We start from the raw sequence: 13,656 nt of genomic DNA, 5'->3' as shown, positions 1-13,656 counted from the left end.
TCCATATCCAAAAGTCGGAAGAATTCTGGAATAGTGTGATATTTAGCGATGAATCAAAGTTTAATATATTTGGATCGGATGGCGCACAAAAAATTTGGCGAAAAGCAAATAAAGAGCTTCAGGAGAATAATGTTGTAAAAACAGTAAAACATGGGGGCGGAAATGTTATGGTGTGGGGGTGTATGGCGGCATCTGGGGTGGGGAGTCTCGTTTTTATAGACGAAAAAATGGACAAGCATTCATATTTAAATATTTTGAAACAAAACTTAGCTCCAAGTGTTGCAAAACTAGGGCTAGAAGGAAAGTTCTTGTTCCAACAAGATAATGACCCTAAACATTCTTCATATCTTGTGCAGGAGTGGCTTATCTACCATTGCAAACAACTAAAAACCCCACCCCAATCGCCAGACACTAATCCTATAGAGCACGCAAACATCATATCACATCCAAAGAATCTCTTAAAACTGCTCTTCGTATAGAATGGGAAAACATTACACCGGGTGAGACATCTAGCCTAGTAAGAAGTATGCCTCGCCGCTTAGAAGCAATAATCCAGGCCAATGGAGGCCCAACCAAATATTAAATGTACAAAAATCCAAACTTATCTCCTTTGTGCCTAAACTTTTTTTACATGGATTTATGATATTTTTTAGTTTTTTTTTAGCGTATTTTGTTACAAATAATAAAATATAAAATATGTTTGTGTTGAATGATCAATAAAGCGACCAACTCATGAAACTTCATCATAATTATTTTATTAAATTGAAAAGAAACAGAGTTATTCACAGATTTATCTTGAACATCATGGTGTGCCAAAACTTTTTGGATTCACTGTATACTTTGTGGGGTCGCAAATGAAAAATGTAGAAATTACAAACGGAATGACAAACTTACAGTCAGCGTCTAAAGAAAGTGTACAACTTGTTTTTACATTTAAAACATTTTATTTACATATTAAAAAACTATTTGTTCTCCAGTTCTAGTATATTTAACAAAACATTTAATTGTTCTCTTGCAATATATAAACAAAAAACTAAACTAGTTCAACTGCAACAAAAACAGTAACAACAAAACCAAAAATACTCCATTTTTAACGCGTCAAAAGAAAGTGTACAGTTTAGGGAAATTAGAAGAAAAAACGTGTTTAGTATTTTATTTGACATCTTTTGGGTTTTAAAACAGTTTCAAGCCTCCTTGGCATTGTTTCTACCAATTTTGATGTCACCGATGTTGGGATGTTGAACCACTCTCCTGCAGGATTTCGTGTAGAGAGTCATTGCTGGTAATATTTCATTTTCTGATCTGTCTGTCCAAATGCTACCACAGATGTTCAATGGAATTAATGTTCGGTGACTGTGGGGGTTGTTCCAGTTGTTTCGGTGTATGATACAACAACCATTCTTTAACAAGTTAAGAAGTATGCTTCGGATAGTTGTCCTGTTGGAAGATCCAGGTTCGGTCTAGATTTAATTTTCTAATGATGGGTTCCATATTTTCTATAAGAATGTTTAGGTAATCGGTTTTGCTCATCAAACTATCAATAAATATGAGTTTTCCTATGCCACTTGCCGCCATGCACCCCCACACCATCACCTAACCACCACCATGCTTTACGGTGGATAGTACATTTTTTGGTCGAACTCTTGATTTTTGCTTCTCCAAGTTTTACTCCTTTTTTTACTTCCGAAAATCTCAAACTTGCTTTCGTCCGTAAACAGCACATTATTCCAAAACAATTTTCTTGGTTTTTATACCTGTTTGCGAATTCTCGAAGTCGCTCTTTATTTCGTTTGGAAATGTGGGGTTATTCTCTCGGAACTCCACCATATAGAGGATTTGGGTGTAGCGCTCGGCGAACCGTACTGTTACTAACTCTCAATCCAGACGAATCTGTTAATTCTTCGCATAATTTTACTGCACTTACTGTGAATACTTTCTTCACTGCTCTCACAATCGATCGTATTTCTAGGTTGTTAAGGCGTTTTGGTGTTCCGGCACGTTGCTGATCTTCTAAAATTCTAAATTTTTTTGTTTGTCTATAATTTTTTTTACAGTATTATGGCTTCTTCCTATTATAGAGGAGATTTCACGTGACGATTTGCCTTCATTTTTAAATTTTATGACTTACTTTCTTGTTTCAATTGCAGTTTGTTTTCCCATTTTGGTTTTAAAGTTCTCGCGATCAAACAAGAAAAGCTACTATCTTAAAATCCAAGATCCACAAAAAATTATAATCTAGGCAAAAATAAAGAATAACAATATATTTTTTTATGTAGCTAGAAAAATCTTATTGCAATTCTAAATGTGTACACTTTTTTCAGACGCGTTAAAAATGGAGTATTTTTGGTTTTGTTGTTACTGTTTTTGTTGCAGTTGAAATAGTTTAGTTTTTTGTTTATATATTGCAAGAGAACAATTAAGTGTTTTGTTAAATATACTAGAACTGGAGAAAAAATTGTTTTTTAATATAAAACGTTTTAAATGTAAAAACAATTTGTACACTTTCTTTTGACGCTGACTGTATATATACCCTTGCCACTCATGATGGTGAAGGGTATAAAAATATTTGTTTACCTAAAAAAAATTTGGATTTTGAATTATAATTTGATGAAGGGTATAGTATAAGATTCGGCACTGCCGAATATAGCTGTCTTACTTAATAGTATTATTGCATCGTTATGACAAAGTTGTTAGTGCTTTTGCTCAGGCAACTTCATTAATTGTTATGATAATAAGTTGTCAAGTATAGACAGGGGGTAAACACACACTGATACTTATTGTAGTACAAAATATTTGCTAACTCTTTATAAGAGAGCTGCCTTAAAATCTGATTTTGGTATTTTTGAAACGTCAAATTTGACACCTCTGAGATACTCTGTGATTCATAGCACGATTGTGATACAGATTTTGAAGGAGTCTTTCAAAATATGTTTTTATTTTATAGATTTTATAGAATCCAAAAGAATTAGTACTACTCGATCATTTCAAAGTGGTATTTTTCAGTATAATAAGAAAAAAACCTTAGGCCCTAATTTTATAAAACGCAACGCCTCCATTTTCTTTGCGTTGCATTAAATTACAGTTTGCAAATCACTGCGTTGAACCAAGTGACTGCTCGCGTTGTAACATCTGATTCTTACGTTATTGTGATTGCAGTTGTTAAGTAACGAAAAATATCGGTTGCTCTAACGAATTTAATATTCAGTATTTGAAGTTAACTATTTCTCTCGGTAATACATATTAACGACGAATATAGTTAAAAATATAAATTTCATTATTTTTAAAATTAAAAAAATAATTTTTATTTATTAAAATGTACACTGTATTTTCGTAGATAAAATTGTAGTCGTGTATATAAATAATCGCATTTATATTTAAAAATCAAACACCAGCTCCCCCAAATACATATATTCGCGAAACCTACTGAAAACAGAAGAACAAGAGTTTTTTTTTCTAAATATCAAAGTAACCCAGTGTAATCCATATGTCTATGCCACCACAAGTGATCATTGATTCAGAATTTAGATATTTGTTGTTATAAGGGCCGTCGAAAAATTCAGATGAATTTCCTTCTAAAAAGACGGTCTTAAAAACGATTTTTTAGCTTTTATATAAGTTTATACTCGTATCACATCGCTAAATAAATTGCTCAATAGGAAATTTGAATATAGGAATAAACATTATACACTCCAGAAATGTGTTAAATAAGGATATTATGCCCCATATAAAAGTTGCTCTTAAAATTCGAATACTATTTTTTAAAAGCAAATGATAATTAAGGCAAGTTAATTTGTATATTTAAAACTCAAATCAGTCTGTATCTAACGAACACAAAAAGGTTGACCAATCGTACTTTCAAAGAACGGCTTATTTCAAATATTTATGTTACAAAAATAACTTCTTAACAATTATCGTTATGGCTTAATTAGAACCTGACAAATGTCGTTATTTACCAACTATTTTTAACGAAAATAATCCGTATAATTCAATTCGGAGTATCTCTTAACGATAAGTATTGTTAACTTATGAATTTTGATAACTTAACGACAAAATTTTGTCGTTAAAAAGTTACAGAATTCCGGTACTGAGCTTCCACAAGTATCGTTCTCTACCCCAGCAGAAAACTTCACTTTTATGTTTTTAATATTTATTTTGTTATATTTTTGTGTCTTCTTTGGACAAATATTTTATGGATTCAAAAGTAAATAAACGCCATACAGCTGTTTGGCTTACAGCATTGCCAACACGATATAAGTACATCTTTTTGTATGTTTTTATTTTAAATTTTAGTATCAATTTATACAATGGCAACCACGGCTACGTTGAGATTTGACAATAGAAGTGACATCGTAATATTTCGGCGTTGACTAAACGCAATGCCGTAGTGATTTATAAAATTTTATATTTTTTGTTACGCGTTCACAATTACAAAATTAGGGCCTTATATTTTTCAGTGAAAAAGTGCAACTGTGTTTATGAAATTAGAATTTTTTCGAGAACCCAAAAAAATTTATTGAGTATAATAAAGAGTAGTCAAAACCAAAAAAAAATACTCAAACTAATCACACGTACGGCTGTCATTTTATTCATCTTTTTTACAAAGTTTTTTTTTATGCTAATATAGTCTTTAACAGGAAATACATATTTGTATTTCTACAAAGAGAAGATAGTAGAGATGTGTGTATCTTGGGATTCCCCATCTTTAGTGTACATGACTAATAAATGTGTATGAATAAGCATGCTTGAGAATTAGATGATTAAATTCTATTTTTAATTTCGGAGCACTAGAAAAATTGAGTACCGTTTGTTTATTACTAATATTTTGTTATTTCTTTTTCGCTGTTGATGCTTATTAATATTATCATTGTCAAATGCATTTAAATGTGGAAAAGAGAAACAAAAAAATGTTTAGTACTGATAGTCGTACACTACACCCTCTACCTTTTCAACTCCTCGCCAATAAACTTCGTCTGTCTGTCTTTCAATTTCTGCATTGTAAAACGGGTACTATCCAGTATATCACATAGTTCGGACAAATCGATCGTTCTGAATTAAATAATAAAATATAGTTGTTATAATTTAAACAATTCATATAAATAAAGTTATTTACAAACATAAACACAGCTTGGCATATTAATATATTTAAATCAGTGGTGCAAGTTCATATTGTTCCGTTAGTAAACAATAGAGAGTAAAAATACAAATATAGTATCATTCAGTTGCTTGACAGCATTTCAACGAAGCAGGTGTGTTGCGGATATTTTACAAATTCTATTTGCCAAGGAAAATTTAAAAATGCATGAACAAAATCATACATCTACTTCAAGGGCCAATGACGTAGTACAAGCACCATTTAGAGATGTCAAAATGGTGAAAAGCGCGTTTAAAAAAAGAGTGATGACACTTTCATATGAAAATATGAATGAAGAATGTCTCATACCTGAGATATTTTTAAAAGAAGCTTACACACCGTTCATGCAGAAAGTTAAAGTCTTTTTAAAAGAACACTATGCATTAAAGTACAATATTGAACTCCATGCTTTATATGCCAAACCCAATTTGGATGATTTGGAAAACACGCCATTAGAGGTGAAAACTTTTCAAACCAAGATGGAAGAAATTTTGAATATAAGCGATTTTGAATCTACATTTTCAAGCAAAATTATGAACATCAGAAAAAAATCAGAAGAATTCCAGGAAAAAGATAGTGGTTAGACTTTAGTTCAATTAATAAAAGTTTATCTAAATTTAAATAAATATCAACCTCTAAAGGGTTCATCATATATAGAACTGCCAAAGAAATTACATTTAAAATATGCATGCATAAACGTTAAAAATGCTGATGAATTCTGTTTTAAATGGGCTATAATCTCAGCAATTGCTGATTTTAAAAAAGATGCTGGTCGTCCATCTAAGTATAATGTAAATATCGAAGCCGAAAATATCACTGTGAAAGGTAACAGCTTGAATTTCAAAGGGTTATGCTTCCCATTAAAAGTAAAAGATATATCAATCTTTGAAATAAATAATCCAAATATTAGCATTAATGTATTTGGATATGATGAGAGCATTAAATTGATTGTGGGACCTTATTATAAAAGCAAAGTTAAAAGGTCGAAACACATCAATCTATTGTTTCTTCAGAAAAATATTGCACATAATACCATATGTCATTATATATGGATCAAAAATATTTCAAGGTAAGTGAAATATCGAAAAAATCAAACTTTGTTTATTTCTACATACATACATTTTATTTATTATTCATATAATCGCAATGTGTTTTACAGATTGATTAGATCTCAGCAAACGAAACATGAATCAAAAATATTTGTATGTGATGATTGTCTCCAACATTTTCATCATCAAGACAAGTTGGATTTACACCAGAAGATTTGCAGTCAGCTGGTTTTCCGTGTACCCACACCAGATAAGTCCATTTTAGAATTTAAAAATTACAAAAATAAATTCGATGTACCTTTTGTTATATATGCCGACTCAGAATGCATATTTGAAAATATTCAAACTTGTATTCCGAATGGGAACAAATCGTCCACAACATTAGTTGATAGACATATTCCCTATGCATTTTCCTATTTTATAAAATCTAATATCAACAATAATGACTTAAGTCATAAGCTACGTCATTTTAAAGGCATAGACGCTGCTAAATTGTTTGTAGAATCATTAGTTGCAGATGTCAAATCTTTAAATGATAATTATTTAAAGGAAATTATACCGATGACACCCTTAACCGTAGAGGAAAATTTAGATTATGCTTTGAATGATATATGTCATATTTGCTTTAAACCGATTGCAAATGAAATTAAAGTAAGAGACCACTGTCATTTAAGCGGTAAATATAGAGGACCAGCTCATAATTCTTGTAATCTTAATGCCAAAACACCTAAATTGTTCCCAGTAATTTTTCACAATTTTTCTTCATATGATTGCCATTTATTTGTGAAAGAGCTCAATAATATTGACGATGGCCCCATTAACGTTATTCCCCTAAATAAGGAATTATATATATCTCTATCAAAAACTATAAAGAGTGATAAAGGGGACAATATTGAAATTAGATTTCTAGATTCATATAGGTTTATGCCATCAAGTTTGGATAGTTTAATACAAAATTTAACAAAAGATGAATTAAAAATTGTTAAAGAGTTTTATTCAGAAGATGAAAATCAATTTAATTTATTAATAAGAAAGGGCGTCTTTCCATACAATTATTTAAATTCTTTAGAAAAACTCAAAGAAACTTGTCTGCCAAGCATAGATGACTTCTATAACAAACTAACTGATTCCAAATGCTCTATAGAAGATTATACACATGCCCAAGAAGTTTGGAGTAAATTTGAATGTAAGACATTAGAAGATTATTTAATGGTATACTTAAAAAGTGATGTTTTATTATTAGCAGACGTATTTGAAAATTTCAGGTCAGTTTGTAAAAGCATTTATAAATTGGATCCATGCCACTATTATACAGCACCAGGCCTATCTTGGGATGCTATGCTAAAAATAACTGAAATTAAATTGGATTTGCTTACTGACATTGAAATGATTCGGTTTCTACAAAAAGGTATTAGAGGTGGAATAGTTCAATGTTCTCAAAGGTATTCTTCAGCCAACAACAAATATCTTTCTGATTATGATGAGAAACTTCCTTCTAAATACTTGACATATTTAGATGCAAATAACTTGTATGGTTGGGCAATGTCAGAAGCTTTGCCAGAAGGCAAGTTTGAATGGTTAACAGATATTGATAATTTTTCATTGGAAACGATTCCAACTGATTCGGATATTGGATATATATTGGAAGTTGATTTAATATATCCAAAAGAAATCCATGATTACCACAATGATTTACCATTCTGTTGTGAAAACAAAACTCCACCCAATTCGAATGAAAAAAAATTACTCATTGATTTAAATGATAAATGCGAGTATGTAATTTACTATAAAAATTTACAACAATGTTTAAAACATGGTTTAAAATTAAGTAAAATACATAGAATTTTAAAATTTAAACAATCCAATTGGCTACAGAAGTATATTTCATTGAATAATTTGCATAGGACAAATGCAAAAAATACGTTTGAAAAAAATTTCTTTAAATTATTAAATAATGCGGTTTACGGTAAAACAATGGAAAACGTAGATAAACGTAAAAACATTAAAATAGTGAATGCATGGGAAAGTGATGGTAAAAGACCTGGAGCTCGAGCTATGATTGCCAAGCCAGAATTTCATTCATATAGCATATTTGATGAGAATATGATTGCAATCCAACTAAATAGAACTTTTTCATATTATAATAAACCAATTTATTTAGGATTTACAATTCTAGAGCTTTCAAAATGGAAGATGTATGATTTCCATTATGATTATATTTTGCCTAAATATAAATCCAAAGTACAACTTAATTATATGGACACAGATTCATTTATTTATACAATACAAACGGATGATTTCTATAATGATATATTAAATGATATCGATACAAGATTCGATACATCTGAATATGAAATTAATAATCAATTTGGTATCCCACAAAAGAATAAAAAGGTATTAGGGATGATGAAGGATGAAAACAATGGCATACTTATGAAGGAATTTGTGGGTTTAAGAGCAAAGATGTATTCATTTAAAACGGAAGATTTAAAAGAAACCAAAAAAGCTAAGGGTGTCAAAAGAAATGTTAGCAATAAATTGAGTCTGTCCGACTATAAAGATTGTTTATTAAATCATAAAATTTATTATGCAAATATGCATGTTTTTAAGTCAATATTACATGATTTGTACACAGAATATAAAACAAAAGTTAGTTTAAGTTTTTTAGATAATAAACGTTTCATATGCAATGATAAAGTTAATACCCTAGCTTGGGGTCATTACATGCAAACTGTTTTGGAAAATAATGATGACGAAAATTGCAAGAAAATAGATACAATGGAAATAGAATATTAATTTTTTTTTTGAATTTTTTTTATACACATATGTAATTAAATTATTGTTATTTATTTGTTTTTTAATAAAAATAATAAATGTAAAAAAATAAAAAATATTCATAAATTTAGTAAATAAATTATAAATTTTAAGTAAATTATAAAGATTACATTTCTATGTAAATAATAAAACAATATTATATATTTTTTTTATCATTAAATGTGTTTTATCTATCTATATATATAAAAATGAAATGGTCCATGTATGTAATGTCATCACGTTTATTTTATTTTTTTTTTATTCGATTCGAAATTTTCAGGATATAGTTTGTAAAGAACAAAAATTCCGGGTAAAACTCGGAAATTCTTTTTTTTGTTAGTCCAGTCAACTGTAATAAAAAAGCTCCATAAAGTATGCTGCACAAATTTAGATATTTTATTTGCAAATAAATAAGAACAGGCTGGTGTGAGTGGGTTGGAGAAACTTGAAGAACTAACATTAGTAAATGCCACCGGGTCAACTAGTATCGAATAAAATAAAGTAACTTAACTACATATTTATAATTTCATGAATAACAAACACTGACTATGGATATTCTAGACCATTGGTAGGCAAAAAGAGGCATTTAATTTGTGTGCTCTTTTGGGTAAAAAATAAAATATCCACAACATCAGGAAACTGAATGAATTGTGTGTATTTTTACGCTCTATTACGCTCTTTTGTTCACATTCGGGTTGTTTGACGAAAATCATCGTAACCTGAACAATATGAACGCCTACCATGGTTCTAGACTTTCCACCAATGCACAGTTTCGAAACGTCAATTTGAAGGGTCCATTTAAAAAAAAAAAAAAATTAATGTCTTGAGTTAAAAAACATTTATTTTGGTAAATATCCCAGTCGAATCCCACTTTAAGGTCCATTTCGAAAAAAACATTTTAGATTTTGCAAAAAAAAAGTGAAAAATTTTATGTCTAACATTTATTTTGATAGATATCCCATTCGAATCCCACTAAGCGAACAAAAATCTTTTAAAGCAAAAGACCTAAGCTTTCTTTTAACCAAAAAAAGGGTTATATTTGTTTGTCATTCCGTTTGTAATTTCCACAATATACCCAATTTTTTTCAAACTAAAAAATTTTTTAAAATTTAAAAAAAAAAATTAAATTTAAATATAACAATTCGAAAAAAAAAATTTTCAAACAAATTAAAAATAAATTTTGTTTACCTAAAAATATTAAAAATTTGTATTTTGAAATATATTTTGATGAAGGGTAGATATAGTATAAGATTCGGCACATCCGAATATAATTCATTTTTTGGAAAAAAATTTTCGAATTGTTTTTATTAAATTTTAATTTTTTTTTTAATATTTAAAAATTTGTTTTAATTTTTTTAATATTTAGCGAAAAAAAAACTTTTCTTCATACCTTTTTAATGTCGTTTAAAAATTTAAAATCGGTTAAATAATGACAAAGTTAAGAATGTTTAAATTTGCGGTTCCATAAAAATATACTTTTGCCTATATCTTGGAAATTTGCGGGGGTTTTGGAACTTTTAAAACCGCTTTTATAATACACGGAAACTGGAGTTATCCAGTTAGTACCAGGTGGCGGATAGGGGGAGCCATCATCTAGACCAGTGACACATTTTGTACAAATGAGTACTGGTACTGATGACGGCTCCAGCGATATCAAGACTTCATGATACATTTTATAACAAATGGTCTAGAAGTCTTGGTATAACTAGGACGGAGACATAGATTTCCTATGTGGGATTCCGTTATCCAAATGCAGGCTTCATATTAGTAACTTCTACTATGAGCTCGCTTAGACAAGACAAGGGGTCGCGAACCCACATGTACAGATATGATCCCGACTGAATTGTGGTCGCACAACATATCTTCTTTGTTTGACTCGCTCACAATTGAGTGATGCAGTGGCGGACACCGTACTGTTGGCAATCATGCGAGGAGACTTCGATTGAGCTACAACGACTTCTGTAGAAGTTGTCAAAATGAGGAGGAGGATAAGAACATTTTTCATCTGCTTTGTCAATGTCCGGCATTAGGAGATCTACGCTTAAGGTTTCTGGAACATCGTTCCCTAAATAGTCTTTCTGAGCTCTCGCACATGAGGCTAGAGAGCATAAGGAGTAGTAATTGGCTAATCCGCCTCTCTTTTTCTTCCTTAAAATAATGTTTTGTTTATACATTTTCCTTTGCTTAGACAAGTCCTAGAAATCTTTAAACTAGGTGTACCATCATTAGATGTCCCTAAACGTTGGAGCTCCACATTTTTAATGATACAGAAACTCTTAAGATACAAGGAACAACTATACTTGATTGTATTAAAGTGTGAGAGATCCAAATTTGCTTAATGCAGACGTTCTAAATGCAGCAATATTTTTGGATCCACGCTTTCGACACTTTCTTCCACAAAATAAAAGGGAAGAAGCCAAAAGTCAGATCAGATTTGGATATGTCAAGGCTTATATTTACTTTATTATAAACATCGGCTATTTTGTTCTATTTCAGTCCGAAAGACATCCCCACCCCTTTAGATAGCAATGTGAGCAATTCTTCATTGGTTCGCCAGAAATTACGAAGCTTAGAAGTTGTCTCGTCGGCAGAGGATGAAACGCCATGCATGGGGCTTTTAAATACTTTGGCCGAAATTGAAACCTACCGAGAAGAAAAAGAAGATGCCAACCTTTTGGAATATTGGGAGGAAAAAATACATGCTGCTCCAGCAACTTAAGTTAGTGTCGAGCGTGCATTCTCAGCATTAAGATTAGTATCAAGTGATCCTAGATGCAAACTTTCAGAAGTTTCCTTATGATCATTTATGTTTGTTAAGTTAAACAAAAAGTTGAATAAACTCCAAAACTTCTTATTTATATTTTTTCATTCAATTCGAACATATAGGGCGCGCTCCGCGGCGTGGCCTCTGGAATTCTGTGGCGGAAGTAACAAAACTACTGAAAACCTAATAAAAGTTACATACGGTCGATGGCAATTTTAATAAGACCCCTATCACAGTAGGAAATTTAGTAGCGCAAGTCTCTTGCCCAACAACAAAACAACATGCTAAATTTTCTTCTCTTTAACATGTGCTGGTGCCTTTTTAATTTCCCAGTTGATCACGTCCTCAAGACATCCTCTATGATAAGTGCACGACATATTAGGGACAGCTAGAACAAATTATCAACGACTTTTTCTAGCAAATGTCCCGAAAATCAGTTTGTCGTCTACGACAATTTTTCCAACTGGGTTTCACAAAGTTTTTAAATAAGAGATCACAATAAAATATAAAGTAAAGCACTACTTGTATTTTACAAATAAATATATGAATTTAACACATTTATTAATTCAGGTTTAACTACAATGTCAAAACAATTTGACTTCTAGTGCCAACAACAAGAAATTTCTAGCTGAAGTCAAAGAAGAATTTCAAGAAACTTTTAGGGTCAACAAAGAGAAACTGTTAGTTGAAATTGAAGCAAAATTTCAAGAAAATTCTAAAGCTACAGACGAGAAACTTCAAGAAATTTCGGAAGTTATTGAGAAAAAGGTGTACAACTTAGAAAGCTGCCTAGGAATACAAGCCGTAGACGTCAATAAAAAAAGGTTGGGTAAAAATTTTTAAAATTTAATTTACAAATGCGAATATCTCCCTAGGTATAAGAGAGGAGATATGTAATTATTTTAAATCGGAATACAAACGAAGAAATAGAATTGTTTTAAAAAATTTTACATACCTGAGGTTCCCTATTTTGGAGACCCCTGGCGGTGGTACAAAGATACAAGGAACAACTATATTTGATTGTATTAAAGTGTGAGAGATCCAAATTTGCTTAATGCAGACGATATTGCAGCAATATTTTTGGATCCACGCTTTCGACGCTTTCTTCCACAAAATAAAAGGGAAGAAGCCAAAAAGTCACCTATGAATGCTGCCAAAGAAATTGTAGTACTTACATCAGGTTTGGATATGTCAAGGCTTATATTTACTTTACTATAAACATCGGCATGAGATCTAAATTCAAAATCTAAACTAGAAAACACTTCCTATTTGCGCATGTCAGACTAACTGTTTAGAATTTACAGAAATTACCCTTCACCAGGGTAATTTCTACATTTTTCATTTGCGACCCCACAAAGTATATATATTCTGGATCGTTATAGATAGCGAAGTCATTATAGCCATGTCCGTCTATATGTTGAAATCAACTTTCCGTAGCCAACGAATAACTTACATACATGATTCATATATCAATATATCGGGAATTTTTCCGGCTCGGTTGTTATTTAAAATCGACAAAATCGGTCCACAAATGACTGAGAAATAAGAAAAAAACCAGGACAACCCCGATTTTCGCCCTATTTTTGACCTATATCTGGATTACTGAGTCATTAATATAGACAATATGGATATTTAATGATAGATATTTCAAAGTTCATTGCAACGATGTATAATAAGTTGGACCTACAATGGGCCAAAATCGGGAAAAAAATGTTAACCCGAATTTGTTTTCAAAAAAATTTGTTGGTCAAAAATTCATTTAATAAAACAATTTGGAAAAAAGAAATTTTTTTAAAAAAAAATTTGGAAAAAATAATTTGAAATTGAAAACCGGTTTTTATAAAAGGACGGTTTTCGAGTTATTCGACAAACCGGGTTTTTTGTCTCGAATTATTCGA

General features: G+C 30.7%; 1 protein-coding gene across 1 annotated transcript; it reads left to right on the top strand.

The window, feature by feature from the left end:
• The first annotated feature begins 5,295 nt into the window (after positions 1-5,295).
• LOC135958656 (uncharacterized) lies at positions 5,296-11,713 on the top strand. The gene is made up of 4 exons (XM_065509548.1): positions 5,296-5,589; positions 5,716-6,200; positions 6,291-7,952; positions 11,491-11,713. Exons 1-4 carry the CDS (start codon positions 5,296-5,298, stop codon positions 11,711-11,713), a joined length of 2,664 nt encoding a protein of 887 aa, XP_065365620.1.
• Positions 11,714-13,656: the final 1,943 nt, after the last annotated feature.

The sequence above is a fragment of the Calliphora vicina genome, chromosome 4 (genome assembly GCF_958450345.1).
Source record: "Calliphora vicina chromosome 4, idCalVici1.1, whole genome shotgun sequence".
Lineage (NCBI taxonomy): Eukaryota > Metazoa > Arthropoda > Insecta > Diptera > Calliphoridae > Calliphora > Calliphora vicina.
The sequence above is the reverse complement of the archived record's forward strand: the minus strand, read 5'-3'. Positions and strand labels throughout refer to the sequence as shown.

Coding starts and splice junctions, on each gene's coding strand:
- LOC135958656 (XM_065509548.1), top strand. CDS start 5,296: ATGCATGAACAAAATCATACATCTACTTCAAGGGCCAATGACGTAGTA. Junction 6,201..6,290: donor TGGATCAAAAATATTTCAAG/GTAAGTGAAATA, acceptor TGTGTTTTACAG/ATTGATTAGATCTCAGCAAA. Junction 7,953..11,490: donor GATTTAAATGATAAATGCGA/GTATGTAATTTA, acceptor GTTCTATTTCAG/TCCGAAAGACATCCCCACCC.